The sequence below is a fragment of the Ctenopharyngodon idella genome, chromosome 19, assembly GCF_019924925.1.
Source record: "Ctenopharyngodon idella isolate HZGC_01 chromosome 19, HZGC01, whole genome shotgun sequence".
Lineage (NCBI taxonomy): Eukaryota > Metazoa > Chordata > Actinopteri > Cypriniformes > Xenocyprididae > Ctenopharyngodon > Ctenopharyngodon idella.
In genome coordinates this window covers 14,629,396-14,655,899 of record NC_067238.1, presented here as the reverse complement: position 1 = coordinate 14,655,899, position 26,504 = coordinate 14,629,396, and the positions used below count along the sequence as shown (strand labels likewise).

Here is a 26,504-nt window from a genome sequence, read left to right as displayed (position 1 = left end):
TTTTGTTGTTCACATTCATATGCATACTTTGAACACTTGTACTATCACATACATTTCTGAAGTACATGTGAGTGGCGTTTGCTCGTGCAAAACATGCTGCCATAATACTTGCCATAAGACGTGGTTTGAAGCACAGCGAAAAGAAAATTTAAGGTACGTTTTAAGATTTGCTTCGCTTCTTTTGCAAGTTTTTGTAGTTTCTAAGTAAATCTAACAGCTATAAAGGTAAATAAAAATACTTGAATCAAAGTTAGAAGTAAAATCACCTGTTTACTGTTGAGTATTTTGTAATAAAGTAACAAATTTTACTTTGACCTAATGTATTGATGCTTTTACTAAACAAGTAAAGCCATTTATGTTACATCTAAGGAGTTTGTTTTAATCAAAAAGATTATTTCCTGTTTTTTCAGGCTGTTTCCCATGAATGCCAAATGGAGATTTAGGACACTGGCATTGAGTGCATGGCTCAAATCGGGGGATTTGGGAAGGTCGAGACGTGCACTTGTCAGATTTCATCTGTGAGCTAATGCTGCATAAATATGTGAGTGAGAAAATATGAGTGTTAAACCATCTGCAGAATGCGGCATTTAAAAAAACAAGCTCAGTCTGAGCAATCCACAGCTGCTGACATGGTCATTAGATACTGAATTTTCGGTTTTGTTCCCACTGAAATTCAGGAATTGGGGGGGGATTTTCAGCATCATTACTCCAGTCTTCAGTGTCACATGATCCTTCAGAAATCATTCTAATATGATGATTTGCTGCTCAAGATACATTTCTGATTATTATCAATGTTGAAAACAGTTTTGCTGCTTAATAGTTTTGTGTAAACCATGATAGATTTTTTTTTTTTTTTTCAGGATTTTTTGATTAATTGAAGCCCTCTGGTGCTCTTCGGTCATTTTTGACTGACAAATTTTGTTTTGTTTTTTTTGTTTGTTTTCAGTATTTTTTTTTACTTCATCTGAATGGTACGAAACTTGGTAAAGGTTTTGGCACTTGCTATGTGAATACAAAGAAGAAGAAAAATCATGGACATGATTTGAAAAGGTTAAATAGTCCTGAAAAAAAGTATTACTTGTATTCAAAAATGACCACAGTGGAAAAGAAAGGGAAACAAATCTCATCTAGTGGAAACGTTTGGTACTGCGCCCAATCAAAATCTTACTGAAAGCTATATACTTTTATATATATATATATATATATATATATATATAAAAGTATATATTTTTATATATTTTTCGTAACAACAAATGTAAAATTCTATAACTTTTTTTAAATTTTACTTTTTAAATCTTTTCACATCAGCAATAACCTGCCAAGTTTCGTCTTTAAAATGAAACCAAACTAAAATCTGTGCTTCAAAGCATTCAAGATTTATGAAAGTTTTAGTTGGAAATTTCATTTTCAGGTCTATGCTCAAAAAGTGAATAAATGGATTACAATTACTGCATAAATATAGAATTTAGTACCATATAATCCCCTAAAATATTAAATAAAAAATATAATACATTTAAAAAAAAAAACAAAAAAAAAAACATTTTGGTCATTTTTGACCATCACGTGAGGAGCACCAGAGGGTTAAAAGAACAGCATTTATTTGAAATAGAAATCTTTTGTGTTGACATAAATGTCTTTAGTGTCGCTTTTGACCAATTCAGTGCATCCTTGCTAAATATAAGAATTATTTTCTTTCTTTTTTTTTTAAATCATACTGAGCCTACAATAATACACTACCAACAGTAGTGTATTATTTATTATAAAGTATCATTGATTGCTAAGTATTTACATAATTGTATAACTATGGTATATGTTTTTACCATCAGGCCCCATCACTGCACTATAGTAACATTATTTTATAGTAACAAAATTTACAGTTTTCCAAAGTACTTCCAAGACCATGTTTTTGGTCAGTGTTTGGTGATTGGTGAAGAAGACTAAACTATGCGTGCACTGTGCCTGTTTTTATTGAGTGTTACAGTTCTCCTGCTCTCTCTGCTCTGATCTATTTATAAATATTCTAGATGTTCCAGAAGGAGGTTCTTTGCAGAAGGAGAACATTATCAATTGTGATTATATTAAACAGCTTCAAAAGGTGAATAGAAACTCTTTTAATTTATTAATTAATAAATCTTGTATATATAAATTGTAAAAAGTGTAATAGACACTTCATATCTAGTTACTGAGACTCTCTGATTAAGCCCTGACTGAAATGTAGCAGTGACTGAGTTTCACTCATATCCTTTGGTCTCAGAAAAGAGAGATTAGAAGCAGGTCTAAAGTTGCGATGACGGTTTGATTAAAGTCACTATTTTTGGTGCTCCAGGTAAATTTCAACTCTCAAATGAACAGAACCAGACGAGCAGGCAGTGAGGACAAAAAAAATCATAAAATTCACTAAAAGCTTGATTGGGGAGGGGAAGATGTGGAAAGTTTCAAATTTATTTGATCAGTGTCTGAGCACTAAATAAGGTTAGGTTTATTCGTTTATCTGGAGCAGAATTTTGGTAGGAAATACAATGATTTTTTCAGTGCAATTTACCCACATCTTTCTACATGTCAGGTGAAAGTGTTATATGCTAATGTTTTATTATTTAGTTCACCTGTAGTTGTACTCTAAAGTAAACCATATTTTTATCCACTAGGTGTCGCTAGTAAGTCTTCTGTGTGGTCTACCTGTTTATCATTGCAGTGTTGAGAGAAGATCTTCTCCAGGAGAGTTTGTGTAACTTTTGGACATATGATTTGCAAAGGGCTGTTTTGCAATTATTATTTTTAAGGACAGGTTACATAAACTGCTTAGACTAGTCTTACAAGTTAGTCATCTATTTTAATTTTTTTTTCCTCTCTCATTCTTTAAAACTGTTTATAACTTCAAGACAGTTACATAAAAATTTAGACAATACTTTTTGGTGTCAAATTTAGCTTTTTATTAAGACTGGCTAACTGCTAGTTGGTTGTACTAGTTCTTAAGACAGTCTTAAAGATGCAGTAAGCAATTACACTGTTGATATTTGAAATCAACCCAAACAAACACACCCCTCTCTTCATTGCTCCACCCCCCAAAATGCAAGAACATACAATGCAAGAGTGAATGTCTCTTTATCATAGCTGAAGCGAAGCAAAATAATGCTTTGTGAAAAAAAAGATGATGAATGAATGACAAGATCAAAAAATGAGCATACAGTACACAATAGTATAAACAAGCATGAGTTCATTTTTAGGGGCTGTTTACACAACCCCGTTTTCAACTAAAAACGGAAAACTTTTTATGCGTTTTGGTCGTTCATTTACACAACAATGGCGGTTTGGTGGCCTGAAAACGCAAACTTTTGAAAATGGGTTTCAAAGTGCACGTTTTTTAAAAACGGTCTCCGTGTAAATAACAAAAACATGAGAAAATCTGTGAAAACGATGATGTCATGCACATGCTTATTACATGTTCAGGCTGTAGTGTTTCATTGCCATCTAATGGCCTGCCAGCAGAATACAGCGTTTTTAGTCGTTTTCACGGATCCATATGAATGGGGACCTTTTTGACAATGGTGTCGTCTGTAAAACTCAAAGAAAAAACTTCTCCATTTTAAGCATGTCGTTGTTGTGTAAACGTACCCTCAGTCGTCAGCAACTCCAGACAAACAATGACACTCAAAACTGTCCTGTTACTATAACTAGCATTTCAACAACAGCATATCTTGTGAAACAGCAAAGCCAATGTTACTCATGGATGGAGCAGAAACAACGCAACCTCGGCGTCCATTTTCAGGCATTCACCCTTTGGTCTCTCCCACACTGGAAAACTTTTCTAATATTAACGCGGGTGCTAAAGCTCTTGCCTGATCATAACCCTTCTTTCTCCAGTGATATTCCTTTGAGCTTTTCTCTTTTGTAATGTCTCTCAGCCATTTCTCTTTCTACAGTCTTTTTTCAAATCTCCCTCTTGCTCACTCTCTCCTCCCCCATCATGAGTGTATATGCCCCTACTGCTGATTGGCTCTCTCTCCTCCCCCATCATGAATGGACACACCCCCTACTGCTGATTGGCTCTCTCTCCTCCCCCATCATGAGTGGACACACCCCCTACTGGTGATTGGCTACAAGTGTGTTGTGCTGCTCAGTCTGATCCATATTCAACAGCGTTTCTCAGAAATTACTTACTGCAACTTTAATGTCTGTATTTATGCAGCTGGCCCAAGGTGTGCAAATCATTCATGTCTTGCTTCAGATTCTTGATGCCCTGTGTTATTTTAGTGCTATTTATAGACTATTATAGTATTTATTTATATATTTTCAGTTAATTTAGTTTTCGCTTTTGGATTTTTTTTATTAGCTTATTTCAGTTTGTTTTTGTTTTTTCATTTTTTTTTTAGCATAAGATTTCCATCTAATATTTATATTTTATTTCAGTTAGCAATAATGAGTTTTAATTGTTTGTTTTAGTTAACAATAATAACACTGAATATACCCTGATCTTTGACTTAAAACTGCTAGTAACGTGCCATTGTATGTTTTACAATTTTACAGAAATATTTGAGAACAGGCCAAATATTATTTATATTGTTTTAGATATATTTATACATACCGTGGCCCCAAAAAGTATTTAGACACATAAGCCACTTTTAAAAAAATCTGATTGAAATCATATTAGATACAAACTATCAAACCAAGTTATCTCCTTGAAGAAAGAAATGAGGATGAGAAACGACATGAGGGTGAGTAAATAATGACAGGATTTTTATTTTGGGAGAACTATCCCTTTAAGTCAACTGTAGTTGTTGTTTTTGATGCTTTACTAAGCTTCAAATCAGTGTCACTCCTGATTATTTTTGACATCAACACCGCTATTTAGATTTGTAAAACTGAAGTATACATTGAAATTGGTTGCTGACATGAATTATTGCCCTCTCTCTATATTTCTCTTGCTCTCTATTAATCTCCTATTCACAAATAGAGGCCAAAAGAGGCTCAGCCAGCTGGATGAGATTATCTTTTTTTTCTGATTAGAAATCAACGTCAGCACACCCCCCTAAAACACGCAAGTGTACCATCCTCTCTGAGCTCCGCCTCTCTCTCCCTCCCTACAGCTGATATAAGGACACCCACACCGACTCCAAACACTGTGAGAGGGAGAAAACCAGAGGTCACACTGATAAGAGAAGGCAAAAAAGAGGCCACTGGCATATCTGAGAGGCTCAACAGAGAGACAAATCAGAGAAGACGACTAAGGAGAGAGGAGACAACACCACGGGCATTGAAGAAAGCTGGCTGGAGGGCGCCACGTGTGTGTGTGTGTGTGCATATGTATGTTGAGACAGGCATAGGTAGATTCCAGGGATATTTGTGAGACTGACAGAGGACGAAAGTAGATCATGGATCCCTCGAGTCCCTCAGAGGGCCCCGTGGAACCCAAAGAAAGAAGGAAAATCCACTTCGCCGTCCCAGCAACAGAACCGACCCAGCTGGACCCTCGGCAGGTTGAGATGGTATGACTTTAACACACACACACACACACACACACACACACGCAGATGCTGACTGGTAGCAAAGACCCTTCTGAGCTACTTTATCCTGCTGAAGCTCTTTAAAGTGACTTTTGAAGTGTTAGTTTGTGTGATGGAGACTTTTGAAAATTATTCTTGAATCTCTTGAATCTGTCATATGTCTGGTCGTATTTCAGATAAAAATAAGAAGTAGTTATGTTTTACTTGAAAAAAATTAAGCTTATTTTTAGTCTATTTTAGTTTATGCATTGTGACATTATTACTCTTGTTGAATTTACATATTTCAAGCCAAAATCGGATGAAAAATAAGTTTTTACTTTTTAAAAAATTACGCTTATTTTTAGTCTATTTAATATTTTTATGCATTGTGACATTAGTTTTATTACTCTTGTTGAATTTACATATTTCAAGCCAAAATCAGGTGAAAAAATACATTGTTTTACTTAAAAAAACAAAAAAAACAAAAAAAAAACTTATTTTTAGTCTATTTTTTTATGCATTGTGACGTATGTTTTATTACTCTCACAACTTACATATTGTAATAATTATTTAATTATCATTTTAATTAGATTGTTTTTGTAGTGTTTGTTGTACTGCTTTTTATTCATGATTTATTATAAAATGTAAAAAAAAGTGTAAACATTATATAATTTTTTTTTTTAAAACTAAATTCAAATAAATAAAAAAATCTTTGTTAAAGGAATAAAAAATTATGAGAATAATGGAAATCATAAAAAAGTAACAAATACAGAAGATGTGTAACTTGTTATTTTAATTAAAAAAGATAAAAATGTAAAAAAAAAAAAAAAAGTTAACTTTTTAAAATAAAAAAATAATTAAAATGAAAAATAAAAAAAAATGAAATAAAAAATTTAATTGAAAATGAAAAATAAATAAAAAATCTATGTTACAAGAATGAAAATCTAATGAGAATAACAGAAATGACAAAAAAATAAATAAATAAACACAAGAAGAATTCTGGAGGAAATGTGCTTATTAAAATAATGTCAAAATGCAAAACAATCTTAATGGTCCAAAAAATGGGCTTCATTTTCTTTATGTAAAATATAATTTCTCATATTTTCTTTTAATTTTGCGGTCAAATGTGACCTGGAGACATGTTTGCCCTACACACTCACTGAGCACGCTCATAAAATGTGAAGTTTTAAGGCTATAAATCTGTCCTGGAAATGGTAAACGGTGTGTGACCCGGACTGGGGTGAGTTGATGTTCTGGATACCAGGACGTGGTTTTATTGCTTCTGTATGCAGTGGGTAAATTGCACCGTGCTCATGAGCATGTTTCTAAGTCCGCTATTGATTTTAGCCCTCAGTTGTGTTGCACATACATTTTTGAGATAAAGAGGTGCACAGACGGCTGTGAGTTTGTATTTTTTTTTTTTTTTTTTGCATCTTTGAGAGTTTAGATGCAAGACTGTGTGTGTACGTGTGTCATCCTGGACCAGTTCCCCATCCTGTTGGTGTTGTAATTTTAGTCTTAACAAAGTGGGTCGTGGAGCTGTTCTGTACTGTGCTGCTGCAGAGATAGGCCAGTGATTCATCCTCAGGAGACACAAGTTAAAAAAGGTGAGACCAAGAGAAAGGCAGATGCTTCTGTGCTTCATAGCTGTTCACAAACATTTATGAACATGTTTAGATGGCAAAGTTATCGTTTCTGTCATCATTTACTCATTCTCATGTTATTCCAAACACAGACTTTGTCTTCTGTGGAACATAAAAGGAGAAGTTTTGAAAAATGTCCTGGCCACTTCAATCTCTGATCCACTTCCCTCCAAAATGTCAAAAAAGAAACAATAAAAGCATTATGAAAGTAGTAAAAACAACCGTTGTGCTATTTGTTCAGCAAAACAGATGAAGTTAAAATCATACGAATCGTTCTTTTGAGTTGAATCTTTTGAATTGTTCTTTTGAGTCTGTTGATCATCTTCACAAAATTGGCTGGAATTATTTGATAACAGTTTGAAACAGATAAGTAAATGATGACAGGCGGTTCAGACCTTTTACATTCACAAACAGCTATGTTACACACTGCATGAAAGGCAATATTCAAAAAAGCATAATGGGTCACTTTAACTGGACAAGCATGTGTTGTGCTTGTTGGTGTCAGATTGAATGGATGGGTTGCATTTGGTTCTAGTCCTGGAAGGATATAGAGCTACATGAACATAACCTGATGATCGTGTTCTCCAGCATGATTTGAAAATTATCCAAAGCACACCTTGAGCTTCAATGGAAGCAAGAACATCTGACAATTTTGTCTTCTCCTTTTTTTTTAATCATATTTTGTAGTGCATGGAAACAGTCCAGTAGCGTCTGTGGAACAGCTTGAGCTGAATGAGGTTTTTTTTTTTTTTTTCTTCTTTTAACTGAATCTTCTGGCAATGTTTCAAAATTATGCATGTAGATAAGTAGTGAATCCATGGAAGCTTGTTTCCACCACTGAATAAAAAATAAAAAAAGGTAATTGCAACTTTTTATATCACAATTCTGACTGTTTTCTCGCAATTGCGAGTTTACATCTCGCAATTCTGACTTTTTTTCTCAGAATTGCTTGATATAAACACAATTGCAAGTTATAAAGTCAGAATTGTGAGTTGTAAAGTCAGAATTGCGTGATATAAACTCACAATTCTGACTTTTTTCTCAGGATTGAGTTTATATCTCGCAATTCTGACATTATAACTCGCAATTGCGAATTTATATCTCGCAATTCCAAGAAAAAAGTCAGAATGGCTGCATTTACACCGCAGGTTTTGATGCCTAGCCAATTTGTTAACTGTCCTTTTTTTTTTTTTTTTTTTTTTTTTTGATGACCGGCTTACATTTTCTTTAACAAAAAGGTGACCCATATCCGATATCTGCATTTGCACTATACACTTGGCGAAACAACCCAAGGTAGATGTACTGACCCGGAAAACTTAGGCCAAAAAGGAAGTAAAAACTGCGCAATTTGCAATGGACACAGACAAAATGATAATACAACCTGTTGATTTCTGCACCATCTTTTAAGGTCAGCAAAACATTGGGTTGAGCTTTCGTCCTCCATTGCGCAGATGAAACGAGTCATGTGATCGTGGTCGGAGTTGACGTCATTCGCCACCATCGCCTTTCAATGACATGCAACTGTCCGCTTACATTGCAGACGCAAATGCACGTATCCGATTCATATCCGATTTATTTCCACGTATGAATGATGCCTAAAGCTGATTTAAGAATATTGGAATCCACATGCTTATTTTCCTGCTTACACATTCGTGGGTCATTTCTGATCTGTGCCACATGGGAAGAAAAACATCAGAATTGGGTCACTTGAACCATATAATGTAAATGTGGCCTATGTGGACACCACAAAGGACTTGGGCAGGGTTGCGTGCCACTTCTTAACTTCGTGTATTAACAGAAATCAGGGTTGCTACTTCTCCGTCCTAGTTTTTATAATTGCCTTCGAACCTTCGGCTACTTTTGTAATAAGGACCTTTAAAGAACAGAGATCATTGAAGACATCAGGAGGTGAACTAGTGACCCGCTTCAGTACTTTATAAACACCTGCAGTTACATTTACCTTTACCAAGATGCACACTAATGAAGTAGAACTGATGCTGATCCAGACTATGGCCTCTATATATACAGCAGCACAGTTTAACTTTAGACATCCCAAAGGGGATAAAACACCCAGGGATCTTCATCAGCCTAGATCTGAATTTCATTATGAGGCTGAGATGAACCTCTGTTGCACAAAATGAAAAACATTAGAATTAATGGAAAAATTAACACCTAGTTTAGAGTAAAATTAGTGTAAAAATGGATATTGCGTCCTAGTTTACTACCAAATCAATGATGCCATGACCACAACCCTTTTTTTTTGCGATGGGGAGACCAGTGCTAGTTGTCACATTGGAAATTGTCATAACTTACCATATATACTGTGACAACGTGCCCCGCTATTGGGTTAAACATGTTTAATTAACTACTTTTCCTAGTCAGTAATGGTGGAAATGTTCAGTTGTTTCTATATAGAAACTGACTTTCAGAAATAAAGTCATTGAGGTAAAAAGTGTGACAACTAGACCCAGTCTCCCCTATAATAAACAATGTGAAATATATATGAATAAATTAACGTTCATAAATGAGTTTAATCATGTCTCAGGTTACAGTCACCTGGGCCAAAATACACATAACACTTTATGTATGTCACGTAATAAAAAATAGGCTAGACAATGTACTTCATTATGGCAACTAGATAAGATTAGGTAAACGGGAAAAACCAGTTGGTGTAACAGACAAAACATGAAGAGTGAAGCCCTTAAGTGATTTATGTAAGAGAGCGATTTAGTGTAGATACAATCTGCATGACAAATACTGCTCTAGGCAACATCTTATACAGATAGAAGAATATATATATATAGAGAGAGAGAGAGAGAGAGAGAGAGAGATGTAAATCAATATTTTACTTTGGTCATTTAAACTACAGTATATACCATTATGTTTTAATGTTTTTAAAATAAGTCTACTCACCAAGGCTGCATTTATTTGATTAAAAATACAGTAAAATCTGTAATATTGTGAAATATTATTATAATTTAAAATAACTGTTTTCTATTTTAATATACTTCAAAATGTAATTTATTCCTGTGATCAAAGCTGAATTTTCAGCATCATTACTCCAGTCTTCAATGTCACATGATCCTTCAGAAATCATTCTAATATGCTGATTTGCTGCTCAAGAGACATTTCTTATTATCAATGTTGAAGCAGTTGTGCTGTTTCTCAGTGTTCTTATTTGGCGTTTAGAGCATTTATTCGGTATCAAGGGTACGGCCTTACAGTGGTTTAGTTCATATCTTAAAGACAGGTCTTTTTCTGTGGAGTTAGGTAAGTTTTCTTCATCTTCTGCTCCTATTATTAGTGGAGTACCTCAGGGCTCTATTTTGGGTCCGCTTCTTTTTAACTTATATATGCGACCACTGGGTGATATTAAGAAGCATAATGTTTCATTTCATTTTTATGCCGATGATACACAGCTGTACCTGCCGTTGAAATCTGGCGATTCCATTCAACCTTTGTTGGAATGTATCCGGGACATTAGTACATGGTTATCAAATAACTTTCTCCAACTTAATGAGGACAAAATGGAAATAGTTGTTTTTGGTCCCCCAAAACTAAGGAGTAGTCTCATTAGGAGCTGGGTAATCATTTCCCCTTAGTTTCGTCCCAAGTTAGGAACCTCTGTGTCATCCTGAATGCAGAATTATGTTTATCCAAACAAATTAATTCTGTTGTTAAGAATAGTTTTTATCAATTGCGGATTATTTCCAAACTTAAATCGTTTTTGTCATTCCAAGACTTGGAGAATGTTATTCATGCTTTTATTACCTCACGCTTAGATTACTGTAACTCATTGTATCTGGGTGTTCCTCAGTCTTCGCTTGCACGCCTCCAGATGGTACAAAATGCAGCTGGAAGGTTGTTGACCGGGACAAAGAAATATGATCATGTCACCCCAATTTTAGCTTCGCTTCATTGGCTCCCGATCCACTTTAGAATTCAGTTTAAAATTCTGTTGTTTGTTTTTAAAGCTCTTAATGATCAAGCTCCATTTTATCTTAAAGATCTTCTTACACCTCTGTCATCTTCTAGACTTTTAAGATCTTCAGACAGGGCTCTATTATCTATTCCTTGCTCCCGTCTATAAATTAAGGGAGATAGAGCTTTTTCCATTGCCGCCCAGTCTATGGAACCAATTGCCTCTGGACATCTGCCTTGCACCTTCCATTACCTTTTTTAAATCAAAATTGAAAACTCTACTCCCTGGCATTTTAATATTATCATACTCCTGTTTTATTGTTTTTGTTTGGTTTTATTTTATTTTATGTTTCTTCACTCTGTTCAACACTTTGGATAGCTCTGCGACGTGCTTTATAAATAAAATTTACTTACTGTTTAATATTTTTGTGGAATACCGTGATGTGATATAGTAATAATATATATATAAGCCAAGGATTCAAGCCAAAGAATGACCTCAAGATTATAGTTTTTCTTGTGTTTAATCTCTCTAAAGCTAAATGTCACTATATCACTGTGTGATAAAGACATGCTGCTCTCTAATCCTGTGCTTCAAAATAAAGAGATGTAGTGTACAGTAGACACTTGCATCATGGGATACATCTGTGTTGGATTTAGTGTGTGATACACTATTCTCATTTCCCTCAGTAGAGGGACTATAGATTGCTATTGGAGCTGTCAGACAAGATTGTGAATTGTTTTGTTCACAGGAGAAGAGTATTTATAATGACCTAATCTGATTATGTGAACATAAGGGACACTTTGGGATTTATTGATCGCTGGCTCTTTACCTATGACCTGACATCACCAGAGCCACTAGACTAGCTTATAGATTAGAAGGACACTGAGGTATTGATCGAGGAATGTTCTGGATTCAGTACAACTTAAGCGCAATTGACAGAATCTGTGACATGCTGAGCTCCATTTCGTTTTTAGACAGTTGCACGCATGTTGATGCATTTTAATTTTTTATTTATTTGAGTTTGTTGGTTGATCTCTGCAAGAACAAACCCTTGACCTCAGGTCGCTCCAGGGGGATATTATAAGTGGAATGCAAGTCGCTTTGGTTAAAAGGATCTGCAAATTGAGTAAACATCTCAGAGAAAACAGCTGGTTCCCCACAAAATACACAAGACTTGCAGATAGTTTGTAGATACTTTTTTTTTTTTTTTCAGTTTTATTTTATAATAGACTGGATGTAGATTTTATTTTATTTGATAATAGATTGAATGCAGATTTTAATTTATTTAGATTGTATAATAGTTTATAATAGATTATTCCCTTAATTTATAGTAGAATGGATGTATTTTTTAATGTAGGTTTGACAATGTAAATTTTATATTATTTTATTTTATAATAGATTGTATAATAGATTATTATCTTAATTTATAGTAGAATGAATGTAGATTTTATTTTATTCTGTTTTATAATAGAGTGGGTGTAGATTTTATTTTATTTTATAATTTATTTTGTTTTGGTTTTGTTTTTTCATAATATATTGGGTGTAGGTTTTATTTTATAATAGAATGTAGATTTTACTGGATATACTATATTTTTATACAAGTTTTTAAAGGGGTCATATAATGCCACTTTTACAATATGTAAAATAAGTCTCTGTCTCCAGAGTGTGTATGTAAAATAATTTTTTATAGCGTGTTAAATTTGCCACTTTTTGAGGGTGAGCAAAAACGCTCCGTCTTTGTGTGTGTCCCTTTAAATGCAAATGAGCTGCTGCTCTCAAGAAGAGTTTCAAGAGCTTGTGTTAGCAGCGCCGATTACCATAGCAGACTCACTGAAAACGTCAAAAACTGTTCAGCTTTTTATATTCAAACCGGAGTCAGACAATGATAGAGAGACTCAAGAAGAAGTGACAACATGTAGAATTCTGAATGGTTAGTTGATGAATTTATGTAGCTGATGTGGAGTTAACTATCCTAAAGTCATTGATTAGCGTATTCTGTCATGATAATCTATAAATCGCTCGTGTGGGAACTGTTATAAGATCCTACAGAGCCAGAGAATATATGCTGCATGAAGATAGAACAGGTATAGTTTAGTTTAATTACGGTTATGACTTATGTTGTCATCTTGCTTTTATGACATGCTATTGCATTTGTGTTATACTGTATTGAAATAACATGGCCTCACCCCCTTTGTTGCGTGTTCTCGGGGGTGGGGTTTATGTACATTTTAGGGTTAGTAATGTCACTAACCCAGGAAGAAGCTTGTTGTAGTCCCTATCAGCTGTTTGTTGTAGTCCTTAAAAAGCAATTTCTTTAAAAGAAAATATCTCGCTTTGCTTTGAACTTTGAGCATCGTAACTTTGCAGATGTTGTTTATGCTCAAACAGCAACATTACACACTAACTAAAGTTAAAAAAGTGAAATCATAATCAACCACCCCTTTAAATCACAACCATAAAATCATAATGTATACTATCAGCATAACAATATGAATGAAAAGTTGACATGAAAATACACCTTTGAATTTGAAAAATATGAATTTAAGGTTGTCTTAGCATTTGATATGTCTCATTTTGCATCAATGTCAGCAGCACTGGAGTACAAAAGGATTTGAGAATGATTGGAAGGCCATATTAGTGACCGTAAATAGTGCAGACATATTATTTATTCATTTTATAACTTCTTTTTTTCTTCCTCCAGTAACCTTCAGTTACTTTAAATGTTATTTTAAATCTCAGATTTCCAACATGGTCCCAGACCCTAAATACAGTTTGAAACTAAAAGAGAAAGGGCACATAATATATTACATAAGAAGACATGGCGACTGCTTGTATTATAAAGAGGTGATGACAGTGCCAGAGATTGAGATTATGTAATTTGAGCCGCGCGAAACTGTCATTGAGCTTTCACAATGGTCAAGCTACGCTCCAGAGCCACTGACTGGAAATCTGCTGAAGTATTCCAGAAAAATAAGGCCTTCTGGGACATGGATGTAAAATGCTGTGGAAAAAAGTTGCAAGACTCTGTATTTTACAGTTAATCCGCTATCTACACACACAGAGACTCATTGACGTCGAAAGGTGACCTTTGGTGCGGTGCATGTTTGTGGGTAAACAGAAATGAACAAAGACTGTGGTTTTTATACTCACAGTTACACACACCATCAGATTCACTGCTGAATTCATGCTAAAGTGCATCTTGGTAGATACAATTACATGTGCATGTCCAGGTTCATTCAGCAGACCCCTACAAAGACATACTTTGCTGCTATCGTAGTAATTTGCTATATATACTTCATGCCATAGTAATCAATTATTAGTAATATTTGCTTTGTTGATGAAGAGCTAAATAGGAATCCTTATGAGAGTAATTTAGTAAAACCTAGCTGCTCGGCATTATACTTTATAATTATGGTATGTTGAGCCACACATTTTTCGCAATTTACATGTATATTTGTTTAAATAAATGTGTGACTTAATTTACTGTAATCATAATGTACAGCTATGTTGTTGCTTGCTTTTGGTTTCTTAAAATGTGCCTATAAACAATCAGCGTTTCTAGTCTGCAATTCAAAAAATGCTGGAACTGTTTGTGTAAAACATAAAACACAAATATTTAACAGAACCTGAGGGAAAGAGGGACTCGTAATAACATAACAGCAAGTACATCTGGGAAACAGGACTTTCTGTTTGCGTAGAAAATGCCTCTAACCTGTCATTATCACAACTGTTTTAATAAAAATGTAATGTGTCTGCACCTCTTGTAAAAAGAGTTACCAAAAACAGGAAGGTTTTGTAGTGCTTCAGTTCTTACATGTGTACAAAGATGTGGCCGATATTGCCTTGTGACTTGCTTTTCAAGATTAAATGACTGCATCAACCCCAAAACAGCAATTGGGTTACAGACAAAACATCAACTGTCAGCCATCAAACTGCCAGACAAAACATGAGGAGTTCAAAGAATGATCTGAACTAGATGATTTTTTGATGTAAATGTGTGTGGCGTTTGCCTGTGCAAAACTTGCTGCCATGACGCTTAAAGGTGGTTGCCACTGTGTTACTATGCTGTCACTAAGGTGTTCAGAGTAGTTTTAGCATGTTGCTATGTTGTTCCTAGGATGTTCTGATTTTTATTATGTTCCTATGGTGTTCGGGATGGTTTTAGCATGTTGCAATGTGGTTGCTAGGGCATTGCTTGCTGACCTTATTCTGCTAGTAGTAGTAGTTGTATTTTTCTAAGGACACATGAAAACAGCTGATGCACAAAAATCATATCTAGTTTACTTGCTTGCTTTAAAAAAATAAAAAAAAAACTTTGGAAAATCCAGTGATTATTTCCTCCTCCAAAATGCTTGTTTTATCAACCCAGGACCTTATAAATATGACCTTGTCTCCAGGCAAACTGATACTCTCTTGGAATTTGTGTAAAGTCACCCGGCCTGATTAGAGTTTAGTCTGTAATATGCAATAGACAATCAATGAACACACAGATTGTGTCATCTGAGGCAGGAACTATTGAATAGTGAAGCAGAGACGCATGCATGCCAGTTTTGTTTCAAGAGCATAATACCGACACAGCCAATTAGGTCAAATGCTAATGCACATCCATGAGATGGAAAAGTTTGCAAATTGCACAACCTGTTTTTCAGTGCGAGATGGGAGACAATGTTTTATGTTGGTTGGCAATAGTGTTGGGGAAAGTTACTTTTAAAAGTAATGCATAACAATATTGTGTTACTTTATAAAAAAAAAAAAAGTTACTTGGTTACTTTTTTATGGAAAGTAATGCATTACGTTACTTTGGCATTGCTTTTTCTCATCTGGGCTGGGCTTGCTTGTTTGTTTGTTTTTTGATGATAAAAAAAAAAATCTATTTTTGGCAAATGTGAAGGCCCTTTCACAACAAAAGTTAATGCAAAATGCAAATTCACACCTGTACAGTTAATATTCAACCACGGCTGTTTTCTGTGACATTTCCCTCTCTAAAATAAGCATAAGCAGAGAAACAAACTTTTCAGCTGTGCCATTCTGGATCACAGAAGATGCAGGAGAAGAAAGTTCAACACACTTACTTCGTCTGTCAGCAGCAAATACATTGGTTAATAAAGTGAGATTAAATACATAAAGTATATTTGTGTAATTTTTCATATTTATTGCAGGTTTGCATAATATTTTGAGTTTGCATTTCACTGTTTTTATTTATTTTGAGGAATACTGCAAGTGAGATGAGTAAATGCATGCTTACATGTAGATGTTCACACAGCGCATACAACGCCTCTGCACTTAGTCCTGATTTATCTCAACATGCGGACAGATGTCAGTCAATAAATGGGAACACAAAGTAACTTGTTTTGCTTATTTGGAAAAGTAACTCGGATATTTTTGTGTAAAATTAAAAGTAATGCATTACTTTACTGGTCACTTGAAAAAGTAATCTGATTACATAACTCAAATTACTTGTAATGCATTACCCCCAACACTGGTTGGCAATTATATATGTACATGGGATATAGCAGGGTAAAAAAGTGCTATGATTGAAAATATTCATGAAACTTTATTTAGACTGCATACATAGTTCTGAGAAAAAAACTTTAATAAGATATTATCTGGATTTCTGCATGATTGGCTCCAAAAATGTGCTTTTAATCAAAGTTAGTTGTAGCAAACCACACAAAAGACATTTGATAGTGTTTCTTTTTCACCCTTACAGTGCCACACCTCACTGAACAAATGTTAATTTTTGCGAAGGCCGTCAAGCGTCACGTTGCAGAGTAAGATTTGCCATGGAACACTTTGTTTTCTCCAGAGCACTGTGAAATATGCTCCAGTGCTACTGAAGAACATCCAGGTGGTCTTGTGGAAAGTTCAAATGGATGGCAATTCTTTCTTGTCCTTTATTTTGAAGAGCTTGTTGGTAACATTCAAAACTTTTCTCTTCAGTTTTTTCATTATGTAGAATCATTAACATACATGTAGTGCAAAATAAGCCAGTAGAACATTGGATTTTTCTACACTCTTAAAAAATAAAGGTTCCAAATAGAACCAAGGAAAAAAATGCCAAATTCTACTGGAGAATCTTTTTAAGGTCTACAAAGAACATTTTATTCTTTAGTTCTTCAGAAGCCATTTATGTCATGCAAATTCTAAAAAATGAACGTTCCTTACTGATATTTGTGGTTCCAAGAACCTTTAACATCCATGGAACCTTTCTATTGCACAAATTCATTGTCACTTTGTAAAGAAACATTACGCACCCATAGACTGAACACGTAACAAGCATGAGCATGACGTCACGGTTTTCACAAATTCACATTTTTGTTGTTTACATGGAGATGGTAATGGTATCGTTTTCAAAAACGTGCACTTTGAAACCTGATTTCAAAAGCTTGCGTTTTCAGGCCACCAAAACACCATTGTTGTGTAAACGAACGGCCAAAACGAATGACGTGATTGATTAAAGTTGGAGCAAAACTTTAGCTGTGTCATTTCGAAGGCTGCACCCTCCGGAGGTTGCATTTGTCGGCCACATGTGTCATCAAGGATGTTTCGGTCAATTTTATAATGGTTACTTTTTTTAAATGAGACATACTTGATGAGAAATGCGACCTCCGGAGGTTGCAGCCATCGAAATGAGTGACAGCTTCTGAAGGAAAGTGCACCTTGAGGACCAGAGTTGAGACCCCTGGGTTAAAGGAAGCCCTTGTGTAATCCTTTAAAGCTTCTGTTCTCCTTTTGGAGGTTCCTCTGAAATCTAATCAGGTGTTCTTTTGTGAAAGACGTTCACGTTTGATAAGTGCTTTTCTCAAGGGTTTTGTTTGTTTGAGGTCAAACGCACTGAATCCATTTTGACTATTTAAATGGCACAATTGGTTTGTGAAATTTCATTTATCTATAGTTAAATTGAAAATTAAAGATACTTTATTGTCCATAAAGGAATTTTTTTTTTGGACTGCATTGTGATGCTCACAGAAACTACTCTCCTGTTCTCTTTTGGTTAACTCTTGCTTTTAATTTAAGTTAGGAATTGGAAGGTTTCAGTCAAGATTTTGCCATGATGTGGGTTGTTTACCTGGCAGAGTTCCTAGAAGACTAGGAGATTAGTCGAAGAAGAGTTCTTTTCTTGAGATCGTTAGTCTGTCAGTTCTTGTGTACTTTTGAGCTTTGTTGTACTGTAGAGTCACTTTTTCCATTTGTGTCATGGTGTATTTGGCAGATTTGTATGATTGTGCTTTATTCAGAGTTTTGGGTAGAGAAAATCGAAAGGGTTTGAGTGGAAGGAGGCAGCAGATGCAGTTCTCTGATTCTCATTTTTTTGTCCAAGTTGTCACATGTGCAATGACATATATTCAAAATGTCCTCATTAAAATCAACATCTAGAACAGGGTTTCCCAAATGGGGATTTTACAGGGGGTTGATGATAGATTGTGATGGAAATGAATTACAAATAAAACACAATAAATATTAATGTAACACACATTACCACACATTTGCATTACAAATTGATGCAAAAAAGGTTCATTTAATTGTAACAAGATTAGATGAATAGCAAAAAAAAAAAAATATATATATATATATATATATATATATATGTATATAAGGTAATATGAATTGATGTTGTGAAAGGAATTATAATGTTGCAGGGGGGCTGAACCTGTTATAATTACTCTTAATCACTGTGGATAAAGCTCCACTGCATGACTACTCAATCATACTTATGAGAAATATGGTGATGATTTTGTTTAATTTTCTAATTTTCTTTAACAATTTTCTGCTGCTTGTCTTTCAGATTCGCAGACGAAGACCCACGCCTGCCACGTTGTTCAGAGTAGCAGACCAAACATCTCCTGAGGATGACATCACGAGCCATCAGGTACCACAGTGCCACCTCAGTTCTGGAGGTTAAACTGCATTTATAATTCATTTGCGTGGAAAGGGCAATACATTGAATGAACAATGTTGAGTATATATAAATAATACCATTGTAAAAATATGGAGCCCCTAAAAAGACATGGTGATGGGAGGAAATAAGATATTTCAATGCTTCTGCGTTCTCTTGTGTTCCCCTGAGAAACTTTGTGTTCCCTAGCAAAACTTTTGCGGTTGCTCACAAAGGACGCGAAAGTTTTGCTAGGGAACACAAAGTTTCTTGGGGGAACGCAAACATTTTGCAATCAAACACTACATTTCTCCAGGGAATGCAAATCATTTGCGAGAGAACACGCAAGCATTGAGATGTAATTTTTTCCACCCTTATCAAATTTTTCGATTACCATGTCCCATTAGGGGCTCCGTATAAAAAACACTGTGTTATTAAGAAACAAAAGAATTGTTTAGGAGGAGATTTATTCCTGCTGTTGGTTGTACATTTACAATATTCACAATAAAAACTGAAATGTTCCTCTTCGGCTTAATAATAATTAGCAATAATTTTATTTAAATGATTATTATAGCATATATTAATTAATTATATATAATCATTTAATTATATAATATAATAACAATAATTTATGATTTTGCATATTGTTTGACCTATGTATTTTATTTAAATATATTAATACATTTCAATATTTGATTTTATATATTTTTAATTTAAGGATTTTTTTGTTTACTTTTGTATGATAAATAATTGCGTAGATTTGCCACTTTATGTGTGTGTGTGTATATATATATATATATATATATATATATATATATATATACAGTGGGTACGGAAAGTATTCAGACCCCCTTAAATTTTTCACTCTTTGTTATATTGCAGCCATTTGCTAAAATCATTTAAGTTCATTTTTTTTCCTCATTAATGTACACACAGCACCCCATATTTACAGAAAAACACAGAATTGTTGACATTTTTGCAGATTTATTAAAAAAGAAAAACTGAAATATCACATGGTCCTAAGTATTCAGACCCTTTGCTCAGTATTTAGTAGAAGCACCCTTTTGATCTAATACAGCCATGAGTCTTTTTAGGAAAGATGCAACAAGTTTTTCACACCTGGATTTGGGGATCCTCTGCCATTCCTCCTTGCAGATCTTCTCCAGTTCTGTCAGGTTGGATGGTAAACGTTGGTGGACAGCCATTTTTAGGTCTCTCCAGAGATGCTCAATTGGGTTTAAGTCAGGGCTCTGGCTGGGCCATTCAAGAACAGTCACGGAGTTGATCTGAAGCCACTCCTTCGTTATTTTAGCTGTGTGCTTAGGGTCATTGTCTTGTTGGAAGGTAAACCTTCGGCCCAGTCTGAGGTCCTGAGCACTCTGGAGAAGGTTTTCATCCAGGATATCCCTGTACTTGGCCGCATTCATCTTTCCCTCGATTTCAACCAGTCGTCCTGTCAATGCAGCTGAAAAACACCCCCACAGCATGATGCTGCCACCACCATGCTTCACTGTTGGGACTGTATTGGACAGGTGATGAGCAGTGCCTGGTTTTCTCCACACATACCGCTTAGAATTAAGGCCAAAAAGTTCTATCTTGGTCTCATCAGACCAGAGAATCTTATTTCTCACCATCTTTAGCAAACTCCATACGGGATTTCATGTGTCTTGCACTGAGGAGAGGCTTCCGTCGGGCCACTCTGCCATAAAGCCCCGACTGGTGGAGGGCTGCAGTGATGGTTGACTTTCTACAACTTTCTCCCATCTCCCGACTGCATCTCTGGAGCTCAGCCACAGTGATCTTTGGGTTCTTCTTTACCTCTCTCACCAAGGCTCTTCTCCCCCGATAGCTCAGTTTGGCCAGACGGCCAGCTCTAGGAAAGGTTCTGGTCATCCTAAACGTCTTCTATTTAAGGATTATGGAGGCCACTGTGCTCTTAGGAACCTTAAGTGCAGCAGAAAATTTTTTGTAACTTTGGCCAGATCTGTGCCTTGCCACAATTCTGTCTCTGAGCTCTTCAGGAAGTTCCTTTGACCTCATGATTCTCATTTGCTCTGACATGCACTGTGAGCTGTAAGGTCTTATATAGACAGGTGTGTGGCTTTCCTAATCAAGTCCAATCAGTATAATCAAACACAGCTGGACTCAAATGAAGGTGTAGAACCATCTCAAGGATGATCAGAAGAAATGGACAGCACCTGAGTTAAATATATGAGTGTCACAGCAAAGGGTCTGAATACTTAGGACCATGTGATATTTCAGTTTTTCTTTTTTAATAAATCTGCAAAAATGTCAACAATTCTGTGTTTTTCTGTCAATATGGGGTGCTGTGTGTACATTGAGGAAAAAAAATGAACTTAAATGATTTTAGCAAATGGCTGCAATATAACAGAGTGAAAAATTTAAGGGGGTCTGAATACTTTCCGTACCCACTGTATATACAAAGTTCTTTCGGGTTCTCGATTCTGATTGGCTGAGAGCCGTGCGATATTCTAGCGATAACAGCACTCCTACCTTTTCACTGTCATGGCGGCCGAGCAAATCCACCATATTTTTTACAAATACTACACTTGTACCACGAACTGTATTTTTAAGAGTTTTTAGGCGAGAATGTAGTCGTGTGTGTGTATGTATATATATACATATATATATATATATATATATATATATATATATATATATATATAATATACATGTGTTCTTATGTGAACATGTGTTCTTATGTATGTTGATACTGTAATTTACTGACATTGAAACTATCTTCAGTGGGTTGTAGGAGAAAATGGTGTCCTCAAGCCAAAACGAATCAACCCAAATATCTACCAGCCACCATCATTAAAAGGTAAAAGCCTGTAGTTTTGCCTGTGATATGTGATCTGTGCCTACTGTATTATGTACATTCCATTGGTATATATATATTGTTTCCGAAGACTTTCCTGCACTGTGCCGGCCCTGGGCTTAAAAACTCTCCCAAGCTGCAAGTCTGTTTTTCCCATTTTACCGTGTGTGTGTGTAAGATTAGAGATGGTGACAGCTGTGATGGGTGTGAGTCTGTGCTGCTCTGGATCATCCTGGATTACAGCAGATAGCATACAGCTGCAAACACACACACACACAGTTTTAGAGGACAGACGTCCATCAGAAACATTCGGCATCAGATCAGTGCACTACAAAGATTGTGACCCACTGAGGACAATCTCGATTACTAGATTATGTCAACATAACGGTGCTGCTGTTTTTGTCTTCGGCTTAGTTTCATTGACAGAGCAAAAATAAAATAACTGCGTATTTTGTCTAAATTGTCAGTTAGTGATATGAACTTATTGTTTACGGCAAAATCCATTTGAAATCAAAGGTGATATTAAATTTGACAGCACTCCTTCTTGTCTAATATTGCTTAATTGTCTCATTTGATCCTAGATTTATTTATGTATGGAATTCTATGAAAAACCTCAAAAGTTTCAAAATGTAACAAAACATTCTGCAAAAAAAGAAAAAAAAAAGAAAAAAGAAATCTCATGATGAAATGAGTTTGTTCTATTAATAATGTATTGTGAAGATAGCTATTACTGTAATATTGTCTCTAAATGTGCGTGTGAATCGGCTATTTGCAGAAAGACAGGCAGGTGGGTTATCCCTGTCCATACAAGTCCTGTCATTGCAGCATAAATAAATCCCATTCCTGTCGGCACAGTGCAGAAGTCTTGTTAAAATAATAAACGGACCCTTCCCTCTTTACCTGTGTGTGTTTGTGTATGTTCCTGTGTGTTCCCCTTGTGATTTGGTGATACCTGATTTGTGTGTATCCCCTGTGTGTGTGTGTGTGTGTGTGTGTGTGTGTGTGTGTGTGTGTGTGTGTGTGTGTGTGTGTGTGTGTGTGTGTGTGTGTGTGTGTTTGTGGTCGTGTGTTTATAGCCGTGCAGCAGATGGCTGAAGCTCAAATGCAGAAATTAGGTGTGTATCCTCATGTAGAGGAGGAAGGGGAGGAGCCTATTCAGAGAGGGGGGGAGGAGCTATCCTCATCCTGCACACCTGGTAATCTTAATATCACATCACAGAGGATCACATCACCCTTTAACATATATATGTGGTCTGTACTAAGGTCATTATCATCAGGAAATACAGGCCATCTTCACGGAATGGTGACATTTGTGATCAATTCAAATCATATCAGCCATTAGTAGGAGAAATTTATGTTGTCACTTTCTTTACTATTATTATATACTTGCTATTACTAATACTATAACTGGGGGAAATGTAAATGTGTGTACACACACACAGTACCAGTCAAAAGTTTGGACACATTGCTACTTTTGAAAGAAGTCTCTTATATGCTCATCAAGCCTGCATTTATTTGATCAAAAATACAGAAAAAAACTAATATTGTGAAAAATTATTACAATTTAAAATAATGGTTTTCTATTTTAATATACTTTAAAATTGTTATATATTTCTGTGATGAAATGCTGAATTTTCAGCATCATTACTCCAGTCTTCAGTATCACATGATCCTTCAGAAATCATTCTAATATGCTGATTTGATGCTCAGTTATTATCAATGTTGGAAACAGTTGTGCTGCTTATTTTTTTGGAACATGTGATTCTTTTTACAGGATTCATTGATGAATAAAAAGTTAAAAAGAACAACATTAATTCAAAATAGAAATCTTTTCTAACAATATAAGTCTGTAATATCCCTTTTTATCAATTTAGCACATCATTGCTGAATTAATGTATTAATTTCTTTTTTGAAAAAAAAAAAAAGAAAGAAAAAAATTCTGACCCCAAACTTTTGAACGGTAGTGTATATTGTTACAAAAGATTTCTATTTTAAATAAATGCTGTTCTTTTTTAACTGTTTTATTCATCAAATAATTGGATCATGTTACACTGAAGACTGGAGTAATGGCTGATGAAAATTCAGCTTTGCATCACAGAAATAAATTATATTTTAAAGTATATTAAAATAGAAAACCATTATTTTAAATTGTAATAATATTTCACAATATTGCTTTTTTTTCCTGTATTTTTGATCAAATAAATGCAGCCTTGATGAGCATGAAACTTCTTTCAAAAACAAAAAAAGTAATGTGTCCAAATTTTTGACCGGTATGTGTATATATATATATGCATATGTATATAGAATATATATATATGTATATATTGAGTTGGTGGACTTCGGGTTATTGGGTTTTTAAGAGTAAGTGCAGTACAGTTTTTCAGTGTTAATAGTCTGTCATTGTGCATGCTTTTTCCACTAAATTTCAGTGCAATTTTTATTACAAAAAAAACCCCTAAAACAATCAATCTGAGTCTTATATGTATGCAATGATTGGTCTTTGTGTCATTAAAACATCATTGTTGTTTCCTTATGTCGTACTACTCTCTCATATCACTTCTAAAATATTCCAGAAAAACATCCAGATTAGAAATTCAGCAAATATGATCACATTTGTATCTCTCCTCTATCATTCAACCAGATGATTAGCCAATCAGAGATGAGATTATCTGTTGATTGTTTTTTTTACTTTCATTTTTTAAAATAAAATCTCCTTTTTAAGATTCACAGGAGCAAAGGGACGTGGCAGAACAGCAGCCTGCCATAAGAAAGGCAGGAGCCACAGCACCTACTGATGAAGAGGAGGAGGAAGAGGAGGATGTAGAAGCAGCAGACAATATGGCAGTGGAGGAGAGTAGAAATGTGGACTGATAGAGTTTTAGAGATTTTTTCATAATGCAGAATTTTATTTGGAAATCAGAATTATTGTTTATTGATTCTCAGTGATTCCATTATTTGATAACAGCTATCTGTTTGTATTCTGAGCGAAAAAGAGACTTAAAAAACTCTGAAAGACTGAAATTTTGGAGCGGTCAAACCTCAAAAGATTCATTCACCCCGACATTGCCATGAAATAGAGATATATATATAAGGTAAAATCATTCAGCAGTCACATATTATATCATTCTTGTATAAGCGTGTCATACATTCAAACAAACAGATACAGGTATGTATGTTTAGATCTATGAGAAGAGTGGTATGAATGTAAAGTGTCAAGATATGTGTTTATTTCATATGTCATGTTTTATGGTTTGCTCATTATGTGTATGTTTTGCGATTGGTGCGTTTCTGTGGGCCTACACTGCCATCTAGTGTACAGACAATTGTTATACTGAATACCATAAAATCATTTGCCAAGAACAATAATCCTGGAGCACATTGAAAGGCTCACTAAGTATTTAGCAGCATTATTGTTTAGCGTTATTTGTTAAACCACTACCAACATCCTGGCAGTTGGTCTGCATATGCAGTAAATTTAGCAGTAACAAAACAGCCGAATATGATAGTTCGCTTCATCTCGGTATCTCCACTGCTGTGGAGAAATGAATCATGGCTGACTGTGAATAATGCATTCCTACAATGTTGTCTTGTGATTCATTTGTGGTTTGTTAATGACATTGTGATCAAAGCTGCTATAAACATATTTGCATACTGAATAGAATTTGCATCTCTTGATATGACTGTATTTGGTTACAGATAATAAAATTTCCAAATTCAGTGCCTCGGGGCGACAGCTCGTGCATCAGAAATATCAGAAACTTAAGCAAATCATTTCATTTGTTTAGTTAGTTAACAACTTGCATTAATATTAGCTGGGTAACTTAAGTTTCTTCCTTAGCAAGGTCTTTTAAGGGAAAACTGTTGAACTATTTTTAAAAATGATAATGATTTAAAACGAACCAACAGCCACATGTTGCTTTTTTAAGAAATGATACTGCTTTATATTGAATATAATCATATTTGTATGCATATATAATCCTCCAAAGCTCATGCAGGTACATGTTGTTGATTTTGATTAACTTAGTAAATCTGAGAAAATGTACCAAATAAGTAAATACATCCATAGGAACTATGGAAATGTTTTAGGTTAAAGTCTCTGTATCAATAAATATATTTGCACTGAATTAGTGTTAATCTTTTCTTTATCATATTTTGGGTTCATAACTGGCTAACTGCCATAACTGCCATTTGGACAAAATTTGACCTCTGTCAAAGTGCTGTTACTTTATATTTGGAAATAAAGTAAGATTTTTGTTTCTCTAACCAATAAAAATGTTCATCAACCAGGCATATTTTCAGTTCGACGCCTCCAAGGCGAGCAAGCATTACCAGTTTTGGCAAAAACATTCAGTTTCTGTTGTAAACAGATGGTGGCACAGTGGTTCTCTGTCTCATATCTTGAATGTCTCTGCCTCTGATGCGTTCAAAATCTGGGCCGAAACTGATCTGGCTTGGATTCCCATAAGAGGTAGTCCATATTTTAGAGGAACATTTCTGTGATTTCTCAGCTTCTGCTTTAACTATCACAACAGCACTAGGAGGATCCAGCATTAGGAAACTTGCATTAGAAACCTGTGTTTGCCATTGTGGCTAACAGGTGTGACAGCATACGAGATGTGACACTGTGACCTACTTCACACGACTGTTTTATGGTGAGTTATGGAGCATGTGGCAGATGGAGGAAATGAAACTCTTAACACTGCAATTGCTGTAGTATCACTAACAGTGGGTAATTCTAAAACTA

The 26,504-nt window shown here is 35.0% G+C and overlaps 1 protein-coding gene across 2 annotated transcripts; it reads left to right on the top strand.

Annotated features, from left to right (window-relative positions):
- Position 1: 1 nt before the first annotated feature.
- On the top strand, positions 2–25,884 carry ppp1r1b (protein phosphatase 1, regulatory (inhibitor) subunit 1B). Of its 2 annotated transcripts, none has more exons than XM_051873214.1 (8): positions 2–153; positions 411–541; positions 2,025–2,095; positions 5,085–5,483; positions 18,832–18,915; positions 21,688–21,763; positions 22,837–22,875; positions 24,483–25,884. In XM_051873214.1, exons 4-8 carry the CDS (start codon positions 5,370–5,372, stop codon positions 24,629–24,631), a joined length of 462 nt encoding a protein of 153 aa, XP_051729174.1. In that variant the 5' UTR covers positions 2–153; positions 411–541; positions 2,025–2,095; positions 5,085–5,369; the 3' UTR covers positions 24,632–25,884. The 2 variants fall into 2 exon arrangements, with proteins under 2 accessions (XP_051729174.1, XP_051729173.1); XM_051873213.1 differs by having other exon boundaries at positions 22,837–22,956.
- Positions 25,885–26,504: the final 620 nt, after the last annotated feature.

Excerpts from the sequence above, each read along its gene's own strand:
- ppp1r1b (XM_051873213.1), top strand. The coding sequence starts at position 5,370 with ATGGATCCCTCGAGTCCCTCAGAGGGCCCCGTGGAACCCAAAGAAAGA. Across the intron at positions 5,484-18,831 it reads ACCCTCGGCAGGTTGAGATG|ATTCGCAGACGAAGACCCAC; the intron begins GTATGACTTTAA and ends CTTGTCTTTCAG. Across the intron at positions 22,957-24,482 it reads ATCCTCATCCTGCACACCTG|ATTCACAGGAGCAAAGGGAC; the intron begins GTAATCTTAATA and ends CTCCTTTTTAAG.